This window comes from Trichosurus vulpecula, chromosome 1, assembly GCF_011100635.1.
Source record: "Trichosurus vulpecula isolate mTriVul1 chromosome 1, mTriVul1.pri, whole genome shotgun sequence".
Classification (NCBI taxonomy): domain Eukaryota; kingdom Metazoa; phylum Chordata; class Mammalia; order Diprotodontia; family Phalangeridae; genus Trichosurus; species Trichosurus vulpecula.
Genome location: NC_050573.1, coordinates 408847360 through 408874951, shown reverse-complemented (window position 1 = coordinate 408874951; position 27592 = coordinate 408847360). Strand labels below are relative to the sequence as shown.

Here is a 27592-nt window from a genome sequence, read left to right as displayed (position 1 = left end):
CACACACGCAGACACACACACACACGCACGCACAAAACACAGCTCAATACTCAAAACACAAAGCCCCCCCCCCCCCCCCCCCAAACCACAGCTTGCTGGCTCAGTACATGTTTTTCCTCTTTATAGCTTTGGAAAGAATGTGACTTGAAGGACCGCCTTACCCTTCCTCCCGCCCCTCGACTGTACCATTAAATCCAATCCACTGGGGAGGGGGAAATTTTAAAAAATAAGTTATATTATTATTTTCCCCATGCCCCCTCATTGCTATGCACGGAACACTTGCTGCCATTCGTCACATTAGTCACAAAGGTCTCAAGTGATTTGCTTTGCTTGCAAGGTCACTTCGGTCTGGGGGCCCTGAACTCTGGACCACAGCTGAGCAGGGGAAATAAACAAGCGGAGTATAAATAGCGTCCAGAGCGGACGGGTGCGGACTGGACGCGTTGGGGCAAGGAGTCGGAGCAGCTGCACACCTGGGCAGAGCGGCACCGAGCCGGGCCAAGCCAAGCGCGGCGCAGGGAGCGTAAGTGGACACTCAGCTCTTCTTAAATCGACAGCACTTTTGAACTTGGCAAACGTGTTTTCGTTTCTTTCTTCCTAACTTAAGCCACGCATATACACAATGCATGCATAGTTACATGTACATACATTATACGCACGCACAAGGCATGCACGTTCACACTTCTGCATATTATGCACACAACCACATAAATGTGGTTTGTGGAAAGAAATACCATTAATAAAACAATGAAGGGGAGTAAGAAAGCGTCTGTCTAGTCTTGGGGTGCGGTCGGGACTTAGATAAGGGGTAGCCTTCAAGGAGATGGTTTATGGTTTTTCTGAAAACCCTATTCTGAGGGTTTTCCAGTAAGGAACTTTGAGATGGCAACAGGGACTGGTTCCCAAGAAATAAAGCAGGAGGCAGTTTTGGCAGCATTTAGAAAGCAGCTTTAAATATCCACGCCTGCAAGGCTACTGTTTGCTCTGCAAGGGATGAAAGAGCCAAGGAGGGAGTGGAGAGTCCACCGGTGGCTACTTAACCACGGCAAGTTAGCAGCTACTACTACTACACCAACGGGGTCAGCAGCTGAAGGCGTGGCGCTTTGCCCATCTCAGGCGCTGCACGAGCGCAAGCCCCTAGGCGACTCTGGATGGAGCTGGCTAGTAGCGCCTTAACTAAGCCCGGGACCTTAAGGCACCAGGGGTTACGATTCCTGCACAGATTGGGGGTGGGGGTGGGGGGAGGCGGCCCGCATGCCATTTTCCTCTTTGCCAGGAGAGAACTTTATGGAAAAGTTGTGGGGTAGAAAAGTTGAGAATGCCAAGTGGAGGAGGAGGAGGAAGCTTTTACATATCTTTGTCTTTGTGTAAGGAGGCGTGTCTTACACATGCTTTATAGGAAAGCTCTGAAAAGCGCTTTGGGAGGATTAATTTAAGAAGTCTGGGAGTGGATGTGCTTTAATAATAATAATTAACATATAGACGATCAGCCCAACCATCCACACTGCAAATTTGTTTGGGTCACTTAAGGTTGCAAATACAGATCATTTTAGAGAATATTTATTGTCCATAATAGAGTTATCAAAAGGCCATGCCCATAAATTAGTAACTAGAAATGACTCGGTCTTCAAGGTCTTCTGGATTTCAAGTCCGGAATTCTAACTGCTGTGCTATCATATGTTACATACAAAATGCTCTTAAGGCAAGTAGGCAGGAGACAGAATTATTTTATGAGAGAGTCCATAGTATTGTCTCTGTTGATATGTCCACTTGTTTTTGCCGGGAACTCAGTATTAATTAAAGCGGCAAAATTATACAATACTGAGGTCACCTTCAAATAGCTAAAACTCAAGAGAAATGCAGTCAGTAAAGCCAGGAGTATTTAAGCCTTTCTAGTTATAAATAAAAGGTCCTTTTAAAATGGAATCTAACAAATAAAGCTACCAGATTAAAGTTGCCAAAGTTATTACAAGTAATTTGTCTATTAATATTATTGTGAAATACAGTATCATTAGGAGTATCTTAGAAAGACTTAAGTAGGTATAGTTCTGGAATCTTTTATCTTTCACACAGAGAACACCAGAGGGAGTGTCAGAATTATATTACAGAATTATGCATCTGGAAATGTCCATAAGAGGTCATATCATGTTATGCATTCCTACTTAGATAGTATTTTATACTGTTTTTGAAGTGTTAAAAAACGTGTGGGTCATGCTCAGACACTTTGGTTCTCCTTAACAGAAGAGTGTTCAAGGATCCAGACGAATCTTGGCATAGATAATGGTAGGAGCTACCATAAGAACAAAACAAAAGCTTCAGCTACATGCAGTAAAGCAGCATCACCTTGTTTTACAGGATCAGGAGCTTGTTTGTTTGCCAATGTATTGGATGATGCATTGTCATGACACTATGCCTCCCCTAGTCTCCCTCCAAAATCCATTTCTATTGTGAATAATTTCCTTACTAAGTTTTGATACAATTCCAAAAAGTGTTCTGTAGATTGGTTCTGGGACTGCCATAAAACACAAGAGCCCTCTGGTTTTGGAATTCTGACCTCATCCTCTACATGTATACTGTGTCTAAGCCAGCTTCACTTGTCTTTTAGTAGTCTGGCTACATATTTGTCTGTAAAATGGCATTTCAAACCTTTATGGTCATTTATCAGTTGCCCCTCCACTCAGAGAGCAGTACCTGACCAGCACATATCCTAGTCCTGATTTCATGTATCCCTCATTTTCTCAGTAGAGGTAGTTGGTCCCTTAAAACTTTAAACTTTTGAAACCCAGGGAGAATATCCCAGATGAATATGTTCTGGTAGCTTGAGAGTTTACTCTGACAATAGCTGGATGCCCTTGGATAAGTCATTTTCTCTCTGAGCCTGTTTCCTCATCCACAATGTTGAGAGAATAATATTTGTACTTACCTCATAATGTTGTGATGAAAGCATTTTAAATACCTTAAAGCACCATATAAGTGAGTGGCTGATGCAATAATACTTATTACCCATGGATTTGCCAAATGAACTTAGGCTTCAGGGGGCCATATTTATCTTGGGTTGAGCTGTCTTTAGGATCTAAGGGCAGTGAACTTTAGGTCAGCAAATATAAATCCCTAACAGTTCAGTAACCAGAAAGATAGGCTTTCAGGAAGGGGAGGAAAAACAGGGAGGCTTTAGAAGATATACCCATATAATGATTCTAAAGCTAGCCTGGTTCATTTGGTAATACTTTCTATGTCTGCCTTGGTTGTTTTAACGCCGGTCATTTTGATTAATCCCCCAGATGTCTATGTTCTTTTTCAGTCCCCATAGAGAAAGTATTCTTAATCTGGGGTCCATGGATAGATTTCAGTGATTCCTTGAACTTGAATGGGGGAAATAACATCTTCAAAATGATTATATCCTCCATAATTCTATTTGCTTTAAGAATTTTATCTTTTTTTGGAGGGGGGAAGGCAGGGCAATTGGGGTTAAGTGACTTGCCCAAGGTCACACAGCTAGTAAGTGTGTCAAGTGTCTGAGGTCACATTTGAACTCAGGTCCTCTTGACTCCCGGGCCAGTGTTTACTCACTGCGCCACCTAGCTGCCCATATTTTAAGAATTTTAAAACATTGTTCTGTGAAGGGGTGCATTGGCTTCACCAGACTGTCAAAGGGATCCAAGTTAAAAATCCATTACAGAGGAATGAAAGTAACAAATTTATGTTGGGCATACAGACTCAAGATTTTATTTAAAAAAAAAAAACTTGTCAAATAACATGATTTAGTGGCTAGAATATCAACTTTATACTAAACAAACATCTGAGTTTATAGAGGTATTAAACCAGAGTTAAAACTAGGGTAGAGCCATCTGCAATTTGCCTAAGGGTCCTGAAATTTAGAGGGCAAATTCAGAAATACTTGTAATCCTAAAGCAATGTAAAAACACCTGTGTTTAGTACCTAGTTAGTTAGGATAACTAGTTAAAATAGGAAGCTTAGTTGCTTCCTCTCCAGGAGACTGTATCCCAGGAGAACTCTACTTCAGTCCCACCTGCCACCCCTTCCCATCTTCCAAAGCCTCTGACGCCCTGGCATTGAGGTGTCCTGAGGTTTGCCTACTCTTCTTCCTGCCTTACCCTTCCCACCCCCACTTTGTGCTATTGGCTTTGGGTACCACAGATTTTCGAGCTATGGCTCTATACTGGGCAGAGCTTTTGGTTTTTTGTTTTTCATTTTATTTTCTGGGTCACAGTAATTTAGCTGTTAAGGTGGATCTGACTGAGCTGACTAACAATGGAAGGCACAGCTTACTATAATCTCAAGACATTGTAGTAGGTAGGATCTGAGTCTGATTTCTTCAGTTGTATTTGATATTTCCGAGCCCTACAGGGAGAACACACATTTGTAGCCTGGTGTAGTGTCTCCAGTGCTGGACTGGATTCGGAAGAATTCTGGGTTTGGACTCTGCCCTTGACACTAGCACTATGACCTTGAGTTCTGATCTTTCTGGGCCTCAGTTTCCTCACATGTAAAATGGAGATACTAATACCTGTAACATTTGCTTTGCCTTGTCATTTTGAAGATCAAATGAGATCATATCTCCCCAGATCTTAGCAGTGCTTGTCATATAGTAGCACTTATTAAATGCTAATACTCTCATTCATTCCTTCACTCATAATGCATGCTAAACCCTTTGAAAACTTTAAGATATTATATAAATGAAGTGGTTATCATCATTGATACTATATAGCAGTTTCCTTATTTCCAGGAAAACCTCCACAATGTGGAGAGGCCTGGGACTTGCCCTGGCTCTCTGTCTCCTCCCCTTTGGAGGAACAGAGAGCCAGGTGCAAAGTGTCCGGTGCAAAGAAGCTCCAAAATGGCACATACGGGATCAAGATCCGATGCTGAACTCTCTGGGTAGAGTGACTGTGGTTGCTCTCCTCCAAGCCAGCTGATATTTGTGCGTTCTGCAGGCCTCCAGGTAAGATGCTTTTAAAAGACTTCTAAACATCTTCATTTATGCCCCACACTTCCACAAGACATTTTATTTTTCACCTCTCTGATGCATGTCATAAAATAATTATGTATTGTAGTCTCCTATCTTTGTGCATTTAGGATTCTTGATCCTAAGTTTCATAAGGGCAGGGACTATGTCTTTTATTTGAATAGCTTTATATTGAATTGATATTTTATTATATTGAATATAATAATATGAATATAAAATAGTATATATTAAACACAATATAAAATATTATGTTATATTAAATTTATATTGAAAACTTTGTAACTTTTTCTTTGTCATTGGATCTCTGATGGCTGGCATCAAGGTGGGTATTTTAAGACTAGTACTATAGATCATATCACATGCGTGCCTTCTCATCTTTTATCATAGTAGTTTTCTAATTTTATGTAAAGACTACTTTTAGCATTTTTACAAGATTTTGGATTCCATATTTTTCTCCCTTCCTCCCTCCCCTCCCCTCTTCCTAAAATGGTAAGCAGTTTGATATAGGTTATATATGTGATGCCTTCTTATCTGGTGCCACTCTTGTCTGGGTTTTCTATAGGTCTTCTACAAAGGATTACTTGCTGAGCTGGAGACCTTCTAGGTCTTCTTACATTTTGTGGGTACCAGTGCAGCTCTTAGTCTATCCATATTTTATCCCTTGATCTAGATTCATGGAAGATAGCTACCTGCTTTTCTGAAAATTGATTTCTGGAATATTTCTTTATGCCACTTTTTGTGTACTAGGGTATCATTGGAAATATGTGGCACCTACTTGTACCCATCATAGTTTTTTTCTCCTTGACCCTGGGGTCAATTGTGGGTCTTTGGAGATCATGGTATGCTGAGATTTACAATCATAGAGTATCACCCGGAGATCATGTGTCTTAACACCTTGGGTTTTTGTGCCAGGGATGGCTTAGGATCCTTAAAAATCACAGATTGATTCAGCTTGCTCTATTCCTTCTGTCAATTCTGGGCCCAATTCATTGTCTGTCAGTTGTTATCAGTCGCACTGGCATTTATGTACATATGCATATATGTATACATATACATATATATATATATCTATACACACACACATACATATATACACACATATACTCCATCCAAATGGATCTCGTAGTCTGGATAACAGTCATTTTTTCATCTGTTTAGTTTTTTTCTTTCTATGGATTGCTGTCATCTCTTTTGATTAATTATAACTCCAAGGGAGGCAGTGCTCTAGTGTTCTGGAGCTTAATCGAATTACTCTAGTTTCATCTGAAAATAAGAGTCTTTGAAGGACCTCGGTATTTGTAAGGGCCTTTTCTTCCACTGCGTCTTTGAATAGGATGTTCTCCATGACTGAGGGCAAGGCTGTTGGGAAGAATATGTCTCCCTGTTTTATCGCTCAGGTGATGCCACTAGTTACTGGACATACTTATCCCAGTGGCTGTGCATCAATTGAGTAGTGTATGATCTTAACATGTGCGTGAAAAATCTCTTGTTGGGATCTCTTCTTTAATATCTATGAAGCGAATTCAACTTCAATTTCTTATGCAATGATCAACAAAGCAGGATCGCATATTCTTGGCGTGTTTTATTCAATAAGCATTGATTTATATTGAGTGCTTGCTATGTGCCAGGTACTGTTCTAGATGCTGGGATAGGAAGACAAAAAGAAAATACTTTTATGCGAGTTTTATGCAGATACAACTGTTGCGCTGGAGAAAAGCATTTGCAAAAGTTTACCACATCCCTTCTCATATTTTTATCCAGGGTATTCTTGATGTGTCTGGAGATCATTATCTTTTTTTGGTCATCTAACACCTTCTTTACCTGTCTTATTTCCTTATTCACTAATTTTTACAGTCTATTATTCTTGTATATTTGTAAAGATGGGAAGGTGGTTATATGGATTGGTAGTTATTGATGTCCTCTTGACCATCTTTTTTAAATGTGTTGGAGATAGAAAGACAAAATTTAAAGTGACCCTGTCCTCAAAGAGCTTACATTCTAACTGACGCAATAGCATCTGTGGTTTTCACGCATAGCAGATGCCCAATAAATGTTCATTGATTATTTCTAAAGAAGGGAAAATTGCATTTTTAAAAATGTATTCATTATATCTAAAACTTAACCGGACACCAGTTGTGTAGAATTGATGCCAGTCATTTAGACATCTTTATCCCAAAATTCATTGATTTAAAAACAAACTACAAATCACACAAAAAAGCTACTTTAAATAGAAACCAGGTTATTAAATGTTTGGTAGTTTAGTGAATATGTATCTTTTTCACAGATTGTTGGTCAAATTATAATTGTTTTGTCATGTTCTCGAGGTATAATGGAAGGAATATTGGATTTGGAATCAGAGAACATGAGTTCAAATGTGGCTCTGCTATAGCTGACCCATGTGACTTTGTGCAAGTTTCTTGACTTCTCTGGGCCTCAATTTCCTCTTCTGTAAAATGAGGGAGTTGGACTAGATGTGATGCCTAAGTTGCATGCGTTTTCACAAAGAATATCCTCACTGGACGTCAGAACTAGCTTTGGCTCCTAGAAGAGGTGAATGAGACAGCATTTAGCCCTGAAAGACTAGAAACTATTTCTGCCACTAAGTAATAGCTTCACCAAATATAGATATGAAGTTTTGAGAAATTCAGGGAGAAAAAGGGGGCTCTCGTTTCCTTAGGGTGATCAAATTCACAAGGCAACCGGAAACTATGGCTAAGGAGAAATTGTAATTTATTCAACAAGCATTTATTGGGCACCCACTATGTACGGAGGAGCACTGTACCCAGCACCTATGGGGAAGACAGACATGACATGAATACGATGAAAATGTCTTTCCTCCAAAACATTCAGAATAGTTACATTTTAAAAATTTCTAGCAACTTGGAATCTACATTTAGTGCAGCCAATAAGTGAATTATGTTTAAATGTGCTATGCGTCAGTGGACCGGACCACTCCTCCATACTTATATTTTGTTAATGATCAGAGTATCAGTGAACAATCACATGGCACTGGAATTACTGACTCTGAAGCAAAACTGACCTTTTCATAATCACTGATTTCAACTGTCACTATCTTTCGTCTCTCTAATCCTTGCAGTGAAGACATTGGATTGGGAGCAGATAGCAGTGTTTGAGGACCATGCCTGTCACTCAATAACTGTGTGACCTCGAGTGAATCACTTAATGCCTCTGAGCCTTAGTTTCATCATCTGTAGAATGGGCACAATATTACTTGGCATTGCCTACTCCAACAGGGCTGTTGTCTTAAATACATGTACATCACTGGTATTTCTGACCCGTGCCTTCCTTCCCACGTTCCAGGTTCACACAATCCAGGGCCAATAGGACTCAGCATCTCTCCCAGATCTAATTGTGGCCTTAGCGTTCCTATTCCATTATAGCTGACATCGACACCTCCTGGGTTTCTCTAGCTCTCTTTCTTCACCCTCACTACAACAACCCCCTCAGCAATCTCCAGACCTGCAATGTGAGCATAAGTTCGGACCGGCATTTTCTGTTCCCCAAAAGCCAGGTGGTCCACTCTTTACCACCCCCACAGCTGGCTTGGCTCTAGCTCTGATGCTCTTTCTTGCCCTCAACTCAGCCTGGGTTACTTTAGGCCAGGAGTTGGGGGACGGGGAAATAGAAAGAGGAAGAAAAATAGAAGAAAAGGGAAGGGAGACACAAATGGAAAAAAAAGGAAGTGATAGATAAGAGGAAAAAGGGGGGTACGGGGAGGTTGCTGATTCATAACAAATAACAACATATCTATTACTTATATAAAATGAGAAATTTTTTCCTTCCCAAATATTTTAGATTGGAAGACCTGCGAGTGAAATTGGAAACAGAAGGATTTTCCAATATCTCATACATTGTTGTCAACCATCAAGGAAACCCATCTCAATTAAATTTCAAAGAGCTAAAAGGGAAGGTTTCAGAGAATATTATTGTTTATCAACAAGAAGAAAATCAAAAAGATGTCTGGACTACATTAAACGGCAACAAGGATGACTTTCTCATATATGACAGGTGTGTTCCTATATAGAGAACTGCAGAATTATATGAAAGAAACCTGACTTATATTTTCATATTTATGCTGTTAGCCATTTGTAAAAAATGTTTTTGCTTTATTACAAAACCATATTTATATCAAAAGAAGTGCATCATTGTGTTTTGGTATTATATTTACATTTTTCCTTTTGAATAAGCAAAGCACGTAATATTAGAATATTTAGCCTGTCTAGCATGCCTGGAAAGAAGTACAATCAACATCAATAAACAGCGTGAAAAACTTCCGTTTTATACTTGCATATTAGAACATTACAACGAAAGATCAACTTCCTTATCATATGTAGTTCTAATCAAAGTAATTTGGGGGTTACTTTCACCTAGGGGAGAAAAACATAGTCAAAATTGGAGGCACCATGACAAAGCAGATAGGATACTAGGCTTGGAGTCAGGTAGACCTAGGTTCGCATCCATCTTCTGATACATACTACACCCCGTGACTCTGGATAAGTCACTTAACCGCGCTGTACCTCAGTTTTCTTTTCTGTAAAATGAGAAGGTTCGACTCTATGATTCCTTTCAGCTCCAACTCTATGATCCTATGGCCTTTAGTAGCCTAAAAGCCTGATGTTATTTATTATAAGAATTATCTAAATTTCTGAATTCTGGAGCATATTTTATTCATAGTACCCCCATTTAATATGCATTAATTTACTCTTTTGGATCATAACTATGCTTCATGAAAGAATAAGGCATTTATATTTTTTGGGAACCTCAATGGAAATACTTGATGTTTGGAATCATTGATAGTTAGTGTTCTGCTGTATTTTAGATGGTCAAGCATAGTGAACAAAACTCTGTTAGGGCCTGAGCTATTCTAAGTTAGGCATTTTGGGATGATCCGTTGAAGTCCCCAATCTTTGGTCCTCTTGTTTCTGTACCAGCCACTGTTCCCTGGGGAAGGCATGGGCTGGAGTGACATTCCATGGCCATAGTGAACACTCACATCAGATCTGCTAAATATTGGACAGATGTGGTTTTAGGTTGAGAGGACGCTTCTGGAACCAGGTCTAGGCAATTAGTTCTAGGGTTGTCTTCTTAGAATTTTTGCTCTATGTGGACAAATGGTGTAGGGCAGAAGTGTCAGACAAGCAGCAGTGGCTGTAATGCTTCTGAAATAGATTAACTGTAATTGGAAAATATTTAACAAAATAAGTAAAAATACAATGGAAGATAGATAAAATTACTTATGTGATTTTCTAAGTCAATGTGTGGCCCACAGGGATCCTTGTGTGTGGCTTAGTGGCCCCCATTTCTATTCGAGTTTGACCCAGTTGGTGTGGGGGATTCCTAAACAAACCAGTCTCTCTTCTCCAGCCATCCTGAATGTTACCTGCCTGTTTAGGATATCTCTAGATAGAACTGATCAAGGCCAAAGGAGATTTCTCAAGGCTTGTCCTGGTCTGGTCTGGTCTGGTCTGATACTTCCAAATTTTCCTTTAAGAGTGGAAGCAAAATGACGATATTGGGACATAATTCTGACATTCCACCTGCTTTTAGAAGGAAGCCCAATGGGCTTAATAAAGCCAATTTCAAGGAACTCCAAGATTTAGAATCCCAATTATTTGACTGTTCCAGTTTTTTACATCCACTATTATTTGACACAAGCCATTGGCTAGAATTTGGAAATCTTTGTGTTATCCTGAAATTTATCATCCTAGTATCTGCTGTAATGTTCGGGTTTGGTCTAAGGGGCAAATGCCACTTCTAGTGAATAATTATAGTACAGAAGAAAGTAGCTCAGGCTCTGGCAAATTCTAATTATGCTACAAAACCTTATTTGACCGATTTACAACTATTGTGTCTTGACTTTGGTGACATAATTTTGAGTTAAAAATGTCAGTAAATTTTTAAAATGCTATATTGCTGCCCATTACAAACACACTATAACATGTTATTCGGTTGAGGCAGGTCTCTGCTTTGTACTCCATCCCAAGGAATTTGTTGTTCAAAGTTCAAGATGTAACAGGATTTCACCCACACTGTGCTTTTACAGTATGGACCACAGTGTTAGAGTGAGGTTCTAGGGTAGAAGATAATGTTTTAAGAATTTCTGTATGGTTAATTTTTTAAAAAATGATGATATGATATAATCTTTGTATTTTGTCTTTGTTTAGATGTGGCCGTCTTGTGTATCATCTTGGTTTGCCTTATTCCTTTCTTATTTTCTCATATGTGGAAGAAGCCATTAAAATTGCTTACTGTGAAAAAAGCTGCGGAAACTGCTCATACACGGTATTTTCATTTAATTAAGTCAAGGGGGAAAAGGAAATAATTCTAGGAGATGTTTAAGAAAGTTGGTGTTTTGTGACTAAGCTGATCAACATCCAAATACTTTACAACAATGTCATTTAAAATTCAATCCATTTTTCAGTATGCTAGGTCCATTTTTGAAAAACAGTTTTAACCTGAAATATCAGCCATGCATGATGCAGTCTAGACTGTTAATATAAAAGTTTTATTTCTGTCATTGACACTGGCTGTCATTGCTGTTATGAATAGAAAACATCTTGTTTATAATTTACATTTAATGGGAGGACTTCAAAGCTTTTTCCATCTATGAGTTTTACATTTCCATAAAAACTTGTTAAGATATAAATTGAGTGTGGGGGGGTCCCCAGATGGCTAGATAACTAATAAGTGGACCTACATGGAATCTTTCTCCTATTAGTAGAATTGATTATCATGATATTTGGCCATGGTGCCCACTGGGCCTAAAGAGCAAATGTAGCTTCCAGTGCCTAATTAGAGTTTTATCTCTACATCTCTGGTGCTGTAACATAAGGTTCTTATGTTCTTATGTACTTATGGAATTGAGAGGAACCATGTTGTTTATGTGATTCTTGTCAAGGCACAAAAAGGTTCCCAACTTTAGCGTCTCACTTCCCATATTTCTGATTACCTCTTTCTATGCTTTGGAATCACCTGCACCTGGATAAATACCTGAGCATGAGAGCCAAATATAAGGTCCCTTCCGGCTCTAAATTTACAATCCTGCCTTCTAGAAATATCCCAATTACAAAATATCTTACAAAAGTGATAAAAGCCTAATTTGGTACTAGGGAAACCTTAAGAATTCCTTAAAGAGAAGACAGTGAAAGAGAAGAGTATATCTACATCTGTATCTATCCATATATGTATAGATATATGCATGTACATGTCTACACACATATATCTGAGTGTGTGTGTGTATACAGTGCCTGTTTGACCTACAACTTCTAATAAGTTAATTTCTGAAAAATTAGTTAAGAGATTATTTTATTCTATCCTTCTGTTCCTTTTGTTGGAGATCTCTACTCTTAAACACTTATTCAAGCTGTTCATAAATAAAGGGTAAATGCTTCCAGGATCTTCATTAACACAGGTGGTAATGAAGACATGATTTTTGAAAGTTGCTATCTAACAGTTATATACTAATAACTCAGTGCAACTTCTGTGACTTCCCAAGTCTCTTAAAACATGAGGCCTAGCATTGGCACATGCATCCCTGAAATGCTTTGATTTCTCGAATTGATTTTAGTGTGTTTGATTTTTGAAGAGCAAAAACTAGATTTAGGTTTAATTTTGAGATGCTGTACCAACAGGCTTTGTGATTCCCCATCCTCACTAATCCCCCCTTCCTTACCCATGGGTGCCTTGACAAAACTTGGAGTCCTGAAGAAATAGGTTAGTAAATTGTTAACTTTGGTTGGCAGTGCTCTGATTGGCACTGGACTTACCAATGAAGCTATTGTGTTAGGGAGAGTTAAAAAAAAACAACCAACTTTCAAAACAGTCCTATTGTATGAAGAACTACCTGTTTTGCAGAGTGTATGGCTAGCATTATGAGCGTCAGTGAGAGGTTAATTTGCCCTGAAAACAATGCTGGACAACATGCATATTGCTGATGTAGCCATCCATATAGGCCAACTGATGGCAGTACCTAACTGTCTGGAGGCCTTTACCCCTAATATCATATTCAATTTCTATGTATGGAAATGCAAAGTAGTGGCATGAACTCAGGTGAAAAATACTTTGAAATCTTCCCATTAAATGTAAACTATAAACACAATGTTTTTTTCTGTAACAGCAGTGACAACTAGTGCTAGCAGTGTAATGTGACTGTAGTAGCTGTACTGTCTGGATGGTGTGTGTGACTGATCTGGCAGTATGACAACCTGTTTTAATAGTGTGCTGACCAGAATAAGGAAAAGGTAACTGAGTAATAACCATACATTTGGTATGTCAGAGATGGGTCATTTCTCTGGATCATCTTCAGTTTATTCCTCTTATTACTATTATTTCTTCGAGTCAAGTGGAAATGTTTTAATGGAGCTGTCGATAAGTGGCTTATTTAGTGGTATTACTCTATTTCAGACTCTAGATGATGAAGACTTTTGTAAGAATGCATCTTTGGTAACTGAGGAAGAAACAACTACAACCCCTCAGCCTCACCCCCACCACCATCACCACCACCATCACCACCACCATGACCACGACCACCATCACCATGACCACGACCACCACCACCACCGCCAGCATCACAGGCATGGGCACAAGCCTTCAGAGAATGAGAAATCCGAAGGTTCTGAGACAGCTGTTGATGCTCACTCTCTGAGAGGTCTTCATCATCACCATGAGCCTACACACCACCAGCACAGGCACAAAGATTACCCAGGGAGCCAGGAAAATCCAGAGATCAGGGTTTTGGAGCTTTCTGTTCCAAGAAAGAAACTCTGACGCAAGAGAGTTTCTGGTTGTGCAAACCAGTTACTCTGAAATTTGTCCCAAGGGTCAGAGTCAGCTCTTGAGAGCTGCTGCTGCCATTGTCGACATTTGATATTTGAACGTTTAGGCAATTCAGTCACTTGACAGTGTAAAGGCACTACCCTTCCTTCCTCATGTAGCTGACAGGGGCAACGGGCGGAGGAAAACATCACTGAATCTTGACAGTGACGTTCGCCTCCAGCTGCCTGATACGCTGGTCAGCAGCTTGAGCCCACAGAAGCTACCACTGTTTGAAAATGAAAAACTAAGACAGGAAGTTGAAAATGATCTCCAAATTAAACTTTTTAAACGTGAAAAAAGAAACCCTCTAAGTCTGGACATGATTCCACTGCCAGCTAGTTGGTAGTGAAAATAAATTTGTTTTTTTTTAAATTTTAATATTTGTCTATTTCACAAACTGCCCAATTAATAAAAAAGTGATCTTAAATTAGAATTAAAGTTGTGAAAAGATTTTAAAATTAGAACTTTAATCATTCAAGTGACTACTATATTGGCTTCCAAAATGAGAATTTCCTGCCAAAGAAACTGTGACCCAATTTTCAGTGCCAACCAAAAGGTGACTGCAGCATCTGGTTAATATGTCTTTCTTGTTTCTCTTCCTGTGTTCTGTTTGCATTAATGAAGAGAGAAGCTGAAACTATAACCTAGGGGCTTCTGTTGGATAATTTGCAATTCAGAATGGAAGAAAAACAAAAAAAACATACTTACCTTATTTTATATTACTTTTCTCTTTATAGATCTTTTTTAATGCTACTTTTTCTAAGCTAAGAAATTAAAGAATCACACCTCATAGTTCAAGGTGCAAGAGCACAATGCATGTTAACTTTGCTTAAAAAATGTATATGAAACCACATTACTTTAAAACAACAGTTTTTTATTGTTGTGCATTTTTGTAGTTTAACTCATCTATTTGATTTTGGAGAGTTAGATGTAGGAATAAGACTTTTGCAATGTCTTGTCTTCTTTATTTAGTCCTGTATCATACTGATCAAACATTTGAGAGTATTTCTTTAGAAAGGCCTAGAAATGAGAGAATAAAAGACTGGCATCTTATTAGCAGGTTGCTTAGAAAGTGTTCCCATAGTCAATGATGGTTCAGTAGGTAAATTTACTTCTATGGACCTGAACTCTTTTATGGTTAATACTAATAAGCAAGAATGGCAACTGGAACTTGAAAATCTGATAATTGTATGGGATTGTAAAAAAGATGAACAAACTCTCAATAAAACAAAATTTAAGTTTTGTGCATGTGTGTTTATTAGATTAGCTGTTTGTGTGATACTGACCTATTCCAACTGTATGTAAAGAGGCTGATTGGCCAGTCAAGCTCACAGTTGTGATCAAGGCCGTTTTCGCTTGAGGTGAGAATCCTTGCTGATGGTGAGGCGGTGCTCTAAATCTCGAATGGTATCACGAAGAATGGCAATTTCCTTGTTTTTTTCTTCTTGGAGATGCTGGAGCTTCTAAATGAAACAGCAAGTATTTTTAGTCTAATATAGGAATGATAGATTGCATGTGCACTTTCCTCAGTATCCACAGCAAGCCTATGAGGCAGAAGGGATTTGTTTGGTTTTGGGGACAGGGGAAGCTATGATTTCATTGCTGTAGGGAACTTTTGTGGTGAAACTTCCTCTACCAATGCAGAATGGTAACTGCTTTGTAACTTCCGGCCTTACAGAGCCATGTGGGACACTAAGAGCTTTAGTGACTTGACTAGGGTCACAAAGCTAGTCAGTGCAAGTGGTGGGATCTGGACTCGGGTCTTCTAAACTCAGAGGCTGGCTCTTCTCTGTCATGAGTGTGAAATTTTAAAGTACAATTTTCTTCTTCACTTTTTCAAGACAATCATATAGGTCTTGTGATACCACACAGTACAATGTGGTAACAACGCATGGCCTGTGAATGGTGTGGTCTCAGAATGAATATACTCACATTTCAGTGATGTCACCTCCAATTCTCATCTGCAATGTTTTCTAATGTCCAACTTAATAAGATCTTACAAATGGCACCCTTCATAATAAAATAATCTCAGAGAATGAAGATATAAATACTAACATATTTGACCATCACTTTTCCCCTACGAGTTCTACGTTAAGAATATTATGCTATAAACAGTTATGAACATTATGTTTTCAAGCTGGAAGTAATCTTTATCTTTCTAGTGTTTTGGGGGGTAGCTTTTACATCTTTACAATATTCCTATGAATTATCATAAGTAAGGAATAGCTTAAGTTTTTTCATTTTGGTGACATATTTAAGCACCGTATCCCAGATGTTTCTCAGATGACTGAATACTACATTTTTACTACCTCAAGGAACATAAGATGGTTAAGTACTATGAGGAAGGGGTTTTGTGGAGGATGGGTAATGATTTCCTTGATCAGGCCCTCTTTACAAAAGCAATCCTGCCACCTGAAGGATCACTGGCTTGATAAGCCTGCTGAGGAATGAGCACAGAATTACTACTGAGAACAGGATAGGGCAAAAAGAAGGGATACACAAAACTTTTGGAGGTTCCTTACCTTTCTTAAACCCAAACTCCTGCTTAGCAGTTCTAGGGTCTGTCTCAGCAGTGTTTCTATTTCACTCCTTCCCCCAAGAACTCAAATAGGGGAATGGGCTGGGGTTTGGTCATTGCTTCTCTTTGCACTGCACGTGGGTTGTATTTGAGTTTGCCTCCTGACACTGACATTTACTTGACCCCCTTACTCCTTCTCAGGTGAGACCAGCCTCTATCAAGTTATACAAGTTATTCTACTCTGGAGATGATCTGGGGGGTCCTGGGAGTGGAGGAAGAAATGGAAATGATTTGCAAATAGTTATAGTTCAACAAATAAATGCTGAGCACCAACTCTGCGTGGAATTGAGTTGGGAAATGCATTTTTGGCATATCGTAGTTACAGTGATTCACTTCATCTTTTGATTTATATTTTAGCTTCTGACTAATGTGGACTGGTTACAAAGTGACTTTTAGGAGTCTGTGGGGAAGTCTCAGTATTGAATGCAAGATCTGTAACTCTGGGTTTTGGAAAATATTTGGGCATATGTGTTGTGAAGCCCAACCCTAGCTCAACATCATTCATATCTACCTAGCAGGTTTCTGGCTAGGTCTATAAAAGGGGCCAGATTTACCCCTTATTAGCTAATCGTTGCTTAGCCACTGACGTCCAATAAGGGAGTTATAATGAAAGAAAAAACAAAATCACATACCCTTCTGTAGATATTCTGAGGCAAAACAGTGGAATCAGGATATGGTTTTGCTGATTTTGTCTGAGCTCTTGCCAGCTGAGCATTAAGCTGAATCAAATACAAAAAAATTGAGAATTTTAAAATTATATGGTTCATTACAGTGTTTTTATATCTATACCACAGTAAAATCCCTTCCCTCCTTTTTGTGTATCATATTAAGCTATTCTCTATATTAAACTACTGTATAATTGGTGATGTAAGCTCTTCTTTTTAAGGAACAGTTCCTTTAAAAATTTTTTTATAAGTTTTATTCATGCCTTTTGTTTTTATATCACATTCATTTCCAGATATACACATCTCCACCATTGAACTCTTTCTTGTAACAAAGCAAAACAGTTAAATTCCAACCATTGTCATGGTGAATGGACCTGACAGCATGAACCTAACATTCCCCTCCTGTACTGGTTCTCCAGCACTCAGCAGAGGAGAGAGCTGTAATCTGTGTTCCAGGACCAAGAGTGATCCTGATAATTACTCAGAGTTTGGTTTTTCTTCAGGAATGATTCTTATTCTTAAAAAAGGAAGATTTCCCAAACAAGACTAAAGACCATTTATTGCTTATTAAAGGGATGTTACAAACATTTTCAAATAAGACAAAGTCTTGTGTTTGCTTCATTCAAAAACCAAAAATTTAGTGCAAAGCATCCATTTGCCATCAGTTTAATTCTCTTTTGGACTTGAAGGACTTTCTTTCTGCTGCATTCTCCCCTTTATCTAGGTTTACACCAGAAAGCCTGGCCTAACAGGAGAAGAGATCCAGGACAAATAAAAGTACGGGGCTGGTGCTGGCCGCTAGAGACAGAATTAACTTTTACAAAGAAGCCACCCCCAGATCACAAGGCTTTAGCAGGTAGATTTCTTAGTTATTTCTTCCTTTCTTGCTTCTCCTTGTTAGGATTCTCAGCAGCAAGGACAGCAGTGGTGCCATTGCTCCTGCTGCCCTGGATATGTCCACTTTGAGTAGTAGCACCCTCCACCCCACTCCTACCCTTATCTCTTCATGAGGTGAAAACTTGGGGGTGGGAGGGTGGGGAGGGAAAAATAACTGCTCACAAAAGGTTGGAGATTCCCGGATTAAAGGCCAAGCTCAGAAAAATAAGCGTAGAGATCATTGATTAACAGGCAGTGTGTGTACTGGAAAAAGCAGGGGATTTGGAATAAGAGGGTCTGTTATCTGCTTGTTCCCTTATGTTTGTACTAATTGTCATCCTGACTATATATATCATGTGATCAGCCTTCCTCTTGCTGGCCTGGCCACCACATCACTGGCTCCTGCCTGTTCAGGATTCTAGCTATCTCAGGGCTGACACACCACAGGCTAACACATTTGTCATTCCCAATGGTATTTCATTGTAGGATGCTTCAGAGACACGATATGACCAAGAGACTTTGTGCTATAGTGAATAGAACCTTGGCAGTGGAGTCAGGAAGAATTAGGGTTTAAATGTCACCTCAGATATTGATCAGGTAGGTGACTTGGGGCAGGGCATTTAACCTCTCTGGGCCTCAAGTTCCTCATCTATAAAAGGGGGTTGTATTTTTTTTGGAGAGGGGAAGGCAAGGCAATTGGGGTTAAGTGACTTGCCCAAGGTCGCACAGCTAGTAAGTGTGTCAAGTGTCTGAGGCCACATTTGAACTCAGGTCCTCCTGACTCCAGGGCTGGTGCTCTACTCACTGCACCACCTAGTTGCCCCTGGGGGTATTTGATGAGCTCTAAGGTTGTTTCCAGCTCTAGAGAGTTATGAAATATTAAGAAATGAGAAGGCTAGATGAACTTGTCCTATTGTTTCACCAGCCCTGCAGAAGTCTTTTTCATTCAACATTTTTGTTAATACCTTTCACAATTTTTAGGTCAAAAGGATGACTAACTGTTGACAGGGAGTGTCTGATACCTGAAACACAGTGTTCTGGGTAGTGTTTTCAATGTTTTCAATTTACAATGGCAAAATTCCTTTTGGGTCTGGACTTGTTTACTTCTAGTAATCTGCAAGGCTGGTATACACAGAATACTGTAGCTTTTAACTCGATCTGACTTGTTGAGAACTACCTCTATCTGTAGTTTGATTATCTCATTCTGCTTTTCCATATCTTGAGTTCTTAACTTTGTGGTCAACTCTGAAATCTCCATTTCCTTTTTCTCCATCAGTTCTTTGTGTTTTTCTTCATTTAGTTCAACTAATAAAAACACAAATATCAAAGGATATTTTAATAATACAATTTAAAAATACTAGGAAACATAAGAGATCAAAACACAATTTAAAGAAAATAAATCTATTTCCAAAAAGCGACATATGTTAAACCCAGGATTCTCAAGCAAGTTTCTGATTCTTGCTCTAAAATATCAAAGGTAATAGCAATAGCGATCATTTATATAGTTTGCAAACACTTTATAAATATTAACTCTTTATCCTCACAACAGCTCTTTAGCTTTAAAGTTTGCAAAATACTTTTACAAATATCACTCATTTAATCCACCCAACAACTGCAAGAAAAGTGCCACTATTATTCCCAGTTTTTTAGATGAAGAAACTGAGGCAGGGGGCAGTTAAGTGACTAGCTTGAGGTCACACGGCTTTGACGTGTTTAAGACTGAATTTGAACTCAGGTCTTTCTGACTCTGGTCCAGCACAGTAGCTCCTGCACCACCTGGGTGCCTGGTGCAGAGAACGAATGAAACTGACTTAGGGATGAAATGACACAAAGGCGAGCTCCTTGAGGAGGCCCCTTAGCTCCCGCGGGTCTTGGAAGGAAAGGAGAAGTCGACAGCGCCGCCCGGTGCTGGAGGACCGCGGTCAGCGGCGAGGCCGCAGGGGCAGCTCGGGACGCGCCACCGTCATCGTGTTGTTTGGGACATCTGAACACAAGGAGTCCTTCCCCTAACTCACAACCGACGGCGGTGGATCGTGCCGAAGAGCCGGGAGTCTACGAATCCACTGATGGAACGCAAAGGAAACCCTTCCGTTGGAGGGTGACAATGTGTTTCTCGGATTAGTCCAGTCCCATTTGGTGCCGGGTTTTTACAGAACCTGCCCCTACAGAGAAGGCGATCGGAAGGCTCATTCCGAAGCCGAGAACCGGGGGCGGGGGGTGGGGGGGTGGGGGGAGCGGGAGAGCAGCACCGGGCAGGTGCCAGAATAGCCTCCAGACGAGGACTCTCGAGCCCAGCCCGCCCCCTGCCGGCTCATCCCTTTCTCTGTCTTCCTCTGGGTTCCCGGTGATGATGATGGCAGGTGCCATCTTCTAAAACTTAAGGAACCTTAGTTATAAATTCTTGAAATTTGATTCCCAAAGACCCAAAACACATTTCCGCCTGATGAAGGACGTAAAAACAAAGGATATACAAATATTTTTGTTCTTTACATTTTCATTCTCTTAGGCAGCTGATTCTGTTATGTAGCATTTCATAAAATGGACCGCAAATGTCTATTGGGGTCCATTCATCTTAAGAAAATCGTTAAGATTCTATCTTTTCTGGATATTAATTTACCAAAATGCCTTGAAGTTCACTGAAAATATTGCTGATCTTCAAGGGTGTAATCAATGCAATCTTAGGCTGGTTTAATTTTAAACATTTTACACTTATGGCGACTCTTCTTGCAGAGTGTGGTATAGCATGAAGTGCCGTAAATTGTAATCAGAAAACACAGGCTTAAGTCCCAGGCCTGTGGCTCATGCCTTGCCTCTCTTATTAGAATGTGAGCTCCTGGGGAGCAGTATTTGTTGTCTTGTTTTACTCTCTGTATTACCAGCGCTTAGCACAGGGCTTTGTGCAGAGTTCACAATGAATGAATGCTTTTCCTTCACTCATTATCTGTGTGATCATGGGCAAATAACTCCTTGGATTTTAATAGTAGGTAATTGTTTAATAACACATTTCCCTCATGGGGTTGTTATAAAGATAAGATAATGTGTATAAATCCTTCGTAATGATTGAGCATCATAAAAATGTAAGCTTATTTTCAATTGGCATACAAGCATCTATAAACTTCTTAAAGAGATCTAGAAAGAATTTTCTTTAAATTGGATATAAATTACAACTAAAGTATGTATACATACATATGTATACATACATATATGTATGTATAAATATCTCAATCCTTATAGTTTAAGATCTCATGGAGCATGTACTACATCTCGTATTTCCTTTGATACACTAACATGACATTTTTCTTACATTCAGTAAATATTTTATATGAACCTGGAGGCAGTCAGGTGGAACAGTGGCTAGAGTGTTGGGCTTGGAGTCAGGAAGACCCGAGCTCAAATCCAGCCTCAGAAATGTCCTAGCTGTGTGACCTTGGGCAAGTCGCTTAACCTCTGTCTGCCACTGGAGATGCCACTCCAGCATCTCTGCCAAGAAAACCCTATGCAAAGAGGTGCACAGGGTCATGAAGAGTCACACATGACTGAAACCACTGAATAACAATCTTCAAATTGGATGGAACATGACTCAAAAGGGATTTTTTACTGGAAAGAGAATACAATTTGCTAAATCAGAAATGACAGGCATACAGAATATCCAGATATGTTATTTCTATTTCAATTCAAAGTACAAACTTAAAAGATATATTGTTTCATAATACAAATTAATTGGTTTGGGGGTGAAATGTCAAACACAAATTCCTAAGATTTTTTTTTAAATTGAAATGCATAGCATTGTAAAATGTGGTATTGTTTCATTTAGATATAAAGGTGAAATTACTAAGGCAGTAAAGTTATAAAAATTAGATTTCAGGGAGTGAGAAACTTACTTAATGTGATACAATGAATTTTTAAGAATCATATAAACGGAAAATGTTAAGGCACCTACATTTTTTTTGCATGTCCAGATTAACTTTCTTTATTTCCATCTTGTGTTCTTCCTCTTTAGTTTGAATTTCCTTCACAAGTTTGTCAATCTGACGCTTATATTCCTGTGAAAGAAAACTTAGTTTTATATGCATATACTAAATATGCCTCATAATTGTCATGTAACACTTCCCTGGTGTACTCCTTCCAATCTGTACTAACACTTGTGGGCACCCAGTGGGTGGCTAATCCTACAGCTATTGTTTATGAGCTCCCATCAACATGCTTTCCATTAATAGTCAGCCAGTAGATACAATTAGCTCAAAGCAACTGATTACTGAGATGGCATAGTAAGAAAAGTAGTTATAAAACATTCCTCCCCTAAACCTTGGGCACACTCTTCCCCAAATACCTAGAGCAGTCATGTGGAGAGCGAGCTCAGATTTAGAGTTAAAATTATTATGGGGAACATGTGTAGGATACAGTAAAGGCAACTAACTCATAACTCCTAATACTTCATGGCCTGGGAGTTTTCTCTCTTCCCAGACTCTTCATCCATTTTCTCTTGTTTGCTGCAACTCTGCTGGGTAAATTACTCAGGTGGGTTTCCAGAGTTTCTTGGATTATGTGTCTACTCCAATGAACAAACTTGAACTGCTAGATGGAGTGTTTTTCTCTGAGCAAGTCATTGCTAGATGCATGATGACTCCCTGCAGGGGTCTCTTCCACAAACTGCCCAAACTTGTCCAGGGCTTAGTTATTTAAAGCCTTGAAAAGGCTTTCCATCATTTGCAGAAAAAAGTATTCGCACCTTGTTAACATATTAGCATTTCTTACCTCTATTATCTACTTTTTGATTATATCAATTCTGTTTGACTATATGAGCTAAAGGAATGGAACTCAATTCCTCCTTCCTTACACTAAAAATATAAAGATTAAAAACTTTGAATTGTTTTTCTAGGAAGAGCTAATTATCAAATATTAATTGTCATGATTTGAATAATCTGATTTGGGAACAGCTCTTGCAATGCAAAAATTCAAATTTAAATTAAAACATGAATTAATTAATTAAATTAATTAATTAAAATGTTTAAAACATTAAACATTAAAAGTTGTAGTTGTCCTTCTGGCCACCAGAGAGCACCAACACACTAGCATCAGGCTCTCTCCTAGTGTTAGCAAGAGCCCAACCATCAAAGCTGGCTATGAGCTGAGGATCTTACTCAGAAACACAGAAACTTGAGTTATACGGTATTTAAGAGTAATCTCTTACCAAACTCAGAATCCCTCCAACAACATTGCTTATTGATGGTAAATCAGCTTCCGTGTTTATACTTTCAGTAACAGGGAATTCATTACTCAATAATGGTCAGTTTTAATTATTAGAAGGAACTTCTTTATATTGTGCTAAAAATGTGCCTCCCTGCAACTTCTCTTTATTAATCCTAGCCATGCTCTTTCTAGTGACTCAAAATAAGACTAATTCTCCTTTCCTGCAGTCCTCTTTGAAGACAACCCTTCTTACACTCGTCCCTTCAAGTTTTTTCTTCTGGGTAACAGTCCAAGTTTGTTTAATTACTCCTCATATGGAATAGTTTCCATGCTGACCTCTGTACCATCCTAGTTATCTTCCTCTGGACTTATTCTATACTGTTAAGGTCTTCTTTAAATTGCAGCCTTTGACACTGAAAACTGTACTCTAGTTGCAGTTTGACCAGAGCAGAGTATGATGGTCACTATCAAATTCCTAATTCTAGACACTACACTTTCATTGATAACGAAGCTTAGCTAGTTAGGTGGCCATGCCACACAACTGGCTCATACAGAGTTTATTGTCCACTAAGATCCTAACTGTGAAAAGTACCTGATTGATTCTCTTCCAATTTTTCTTATGGTACAACCTTTAAAATCCTGTATCTGTGTTGCATTTATTGTGTTATGTGGTTTAAGGTGCTGGTCTAAATCTAATTTCCACCAAACTGCTTTCTGGTTCTCTTAGCAATTCTTGTCAAACAGGGAGCTCTTTCCCAGGTAACTCATATTCTCAGGTTTATTAACACTTAATTGAGTTCAGTTGCTCCTAATTCTTCATTATCTAGTCTGTTCCAATGGTTTACTTTTCTATTTTTAACCATTACCAAATATGACATTTAGTATCTAAGTTATATATTAATTTGAAGCTTATTTTTTAGGTGTATGTAGTGTGAATGTTGGGCTATATCTAGTCTTTTCCAGACAGCTTGCTGGTTTCCTCAGCTCCTTTGTCAAATAGTGAGGCTTTACTCTAGGAGTTGGAGTCTCTGGATTCATCAAACATTAGCCACTGTGTTCATTTGCTTCTTTATGCTGAGCACCTAATCTGTTTCACTGATCCACCTATTTTTCTAAGCAGTGGCAAATAGCTTTGATGATTACAGCTTTGTACGGTAGTTCAAAAACTGGTACTGCTAGGTTTCCTTCATTCTCTTCCTGCCCCCTCCCCCCATTATTTGTTTTGAGATTTTTGACCTTTTTCCCCTCCATACGAATTTCTTTTCTTTTTTTAAAATAGGGCTTTTGATAGTTTAGATTTTTTCCTTGTTCAAATGATCCTTTGTCAACTGGGGAATAGTTCTTGTTCATACAAATCTGAATCAATTCCTTTTATATCTTGGGAAGGAGAATCTTATCAATAGATAAACTTATTGCAAAGATTTCCCCCGTTATCTGTTTCCCTTCTAATTTTAGCTATATTCGTTTTGCTTGTGCAAAATTTTTAAATTTTATGTAATCAGAATTGTCCCTTTTATTTTCTGTGTTCCTCTCTATTCCTTGTTTGGTAACGAACTCTTTCCCCTATCCATAAATCTGAAAGATAATTTCTTCCTTCTCTAATTTTTTTATGTCATCCCTTATGTCTAAAACATATATCCACTTAGAGCTTATTTTATTATAGAGTATAAGATGTTAGTCTGTATCTGTTTCCTGGCAGACTGCTTTACAATTTTCCCATTGATTTTTTTAAATCAAAGAATTAGTTCTTATCCCAGAATCTGGGGTATTTGAATGTATCAAACACAAATTTAATGTATTCATTTGCTTAGGTATTTTATGTATCTAATTGGTTCCACTGATAAAACTATTTCGTAATGAGTATCAAATCATTTTGATGATTACTGCTTGTAGCATAGTTTGAGATCCGGTACTGCTAGGTTCTCTTCCTTCCCATTTTCCCCCACTATTTCTTTTGAAAGTACTGACCATTTGTTCCTCTAGATTAATTTCACTATTACTGTTTTTTCTGTCTCTATAAAGTAATTATTTGTTAGTTTGGTTGTCATGACATTGAAAATTAAAAAATAAAAATTTACATAAATTTAGATAGGGTTGTTATTTTTATTATACTTAAATGACCAACCAACAATTTCTCTACTTTTTAGGACTGTCTTTGTTTGTATAATGAATGTTTTTTAATATTCATATCATTCTTCTGTGTATCTTGGTAGGTGGGCTCCCAAATATTTTATATGTTCTGTAGTTATTTTGAATTTCTATCTCTTCCTTCTGGGATCTGTTGATAATATACAGAAATGCTGATGATTTATGAAGATTTATATTCTGCAACTTTGTTAAAGTTAATTAATGTTTCAATTATTTCTTGATTGATTCTTTTGAGTTCTCTAGATAGAGCTTCATATCATCTACAAGAAGTAAGTTTTGTTTTCTCTTTTTTTTCTTATGCTTAATTCCCTCATTTTCTTTTTGTGGTATCCCTAGAGGTTAAGTCAAATGAGATAATATATATAAAGTGCTCTGCAAATGTTAATGCTAGCTTTTAACTACTAAGTAGTACTAGTGCTACTATTAACACTACCACCACCACCACCACAGCTACATTAAATAATATTTATGATAATGGATCTCCTTTTTTCATCACATATAATATTGGCTCTTGATTTTAGATAGATAGTACTTAGCAAATCAAGGAGGGGACCATTTATTCCTATGTTTTCTAGTGTTTTTAACAGGAACAGGTGATGGATTTTTATCAAAAGCTTTCCCAGCATCTATTGAAATAACCAAGTTGGTTGTGCTATTTTTGTTACTAACGTGGCCCATCATGTTCATAGTTTTCCTTATATAATGGGGGAGGAGGAATGTCCATTGAAGGTCCTTGTTGGAGCAGCATGTGCCAAGGCCTATTCTTCCTGTAATATTTATTGAACTGACTCTGTATTCCTCATCTAAACTCAAACTGATCATAGTATCTAATATTTTTTAATATGCTGAAGCTTTTTTGCTATTTAAATTTTTTAAAAATACTTTTTGTATTTACATGATAGTCATTAGGAACATTGGTCTAGAGTTTTTTTCTTGGCTTTGTCTCTGATTTAGGTATCAAGAACATATTTGTATCAGAGTTTGAAAGAATCCTTTTGTTTTTTATTTTTCCAAATGGTTTATATAATATTGGAATTAATTATTCTTTGAAAGTTTTTTTGAATTCATTTGTAAATCCATCTGGTTCTCAAGTTTCTTTTGGAGTTCATTAGTAGCCTGTTCAATTTATTTTTTTCTGATATTGAGCTATTTATTCCAATTCTCATTCTGTTAATTTGATATTTTATATTATCAACTATTCTCATGCATCCCAGTTATCAGTTTTGTTGGTACATAATTGGGCAAAATAGTTCCTGCTAGTTTTATTTATTTCACCTTTTGTGAATTCTCCTTTTTATTTCTGAATACAAAAATTTTATTTCCTCTCTTTAAAATCAGACTAGATAATTGCACTATCTATTGCACTAGTTTTTTTTAAGCTTCAATATTGTTTGTCAATTCATTTTTTTGCTTTTATTTTTTAAATCTCTTCTTTGATTTTCAGACTTTCTATCTTGATGTTTAGAGTTTTCTAATTGGTTGATTTTCTAGTTTTTTTTTAAAATTTACATGCCCAATTTGTTGATTTGCGGTCTCTCTTTTGTTGATGAATGCATTTAGAGATAAGCATTTCCCCCAAGGATTGCTTCAGCTGCATTACTAAAGCTTTGATTTGTTGTTTCCTTGTTGTCATTTTGTTTGATGAAATTTTCTTTTGTTTCTATTATGTGTCCTTTTATCCATCAATTCTTTAGGATTAAATTGTTTAGTCTTGAATTAATTTTTTAAAAATTCTTTTAATTTTTTTCAATTAACAATCTTATTTTTTTGGTTCACTAATTGTGGTTAGTTATTCAACTAATTTATGATGCTTTCTTCAAAGGTTCATTATTGAGAATGTAAATTTTATTTCATTATGGTCAATAAAGTATGCTTTTAATATTCATTTCCTACATCAATCTGCAAAGTTTTTATGCCCCAAAACACGGTCAATTATTGTAAAGGTGACATGCTTCAAGGGGAAATATATAAATTTCTTTCTATTCCTATTTAGTAGTTGCCAGAAATTTATCATATCTGGTTTTTAAAAAGTTCTATTGAGGTTCTTAACTTCTGTATTGTTTATCTTTTTGTCAAATTTGTCTAGATTTGAAAAGTGTAGCCTGAGGTTCCCTATCACTTTGGTTTTACTAAAACTTATTTCTTCCTACAATTCAAAGAACTTTTTAATTGTGTTTAGATGCTGTGCCATTACTGCATATATATTAATTATTGATACTGGCTAATTATAGATGGTGTTTTTAATCATAATGTAGTTTCCACGGTTATCTTTTTATTACATCTGTTTTTATTGTCATCTTTTCTTGAAATCAT

General features: G+C 37.8%; 2 protein-coding genes across 2 annotated transcripts in view; one reads left to right on the top strand and one right to left on the bottom strand.

The window, feature by feature from the left end:
• Nucleotides 1-345: 345 nt before the first annotated feature.
• LOC118850276 (selenoprotein P) lies at nt 346-15065 on the top strand. The gene is made up of 5 exons (XM_036759547.1): nt 346-523; nt 4748-4963; nt 8804-9016; nt 11173-11290; nt 13412-15065. The coding sequence occupies exons 2-5, from the start codon at nt 4761-4763 to the stop codon at nt 13811-13813; spliced, it is 936 nt and encodes a 311-aa protein (XP_036615442.1). The 5' UTR covers nt 346-523; nt 4748-4760; the 3' UTR covers nt 13814-15065.
• Nucleotides 15066-15097: 32 nt separating this feature from the next.
• CCDC152 (coiled-coil domain containing 152) overlaps nt 15098-27592 on the bottom strand; it is a 46997-nt gene continuing 34502 nt past the window's right edge. The window contains exons 5-8 of the mRNA XM_036759562.1: nt 21882-21984; nt 19119-19246; nt 17033-17119; nt 15098-15285 (exon numbers count right to left, since the gene is read on the bottom strand). Coding sequence (XP_036615457.1) covers nt 15163-15285; nt 17033-17119; nt 19119-19246; nt 21882-21984 — 441 coding nt within the window. The 3' untranslated portion in view covers nt 15098-15162. The remainder of the gene's footprint in view (nt 15286-17032; nt 17120-19118; nt 19247-21881; nt 21985-27592) is intronic.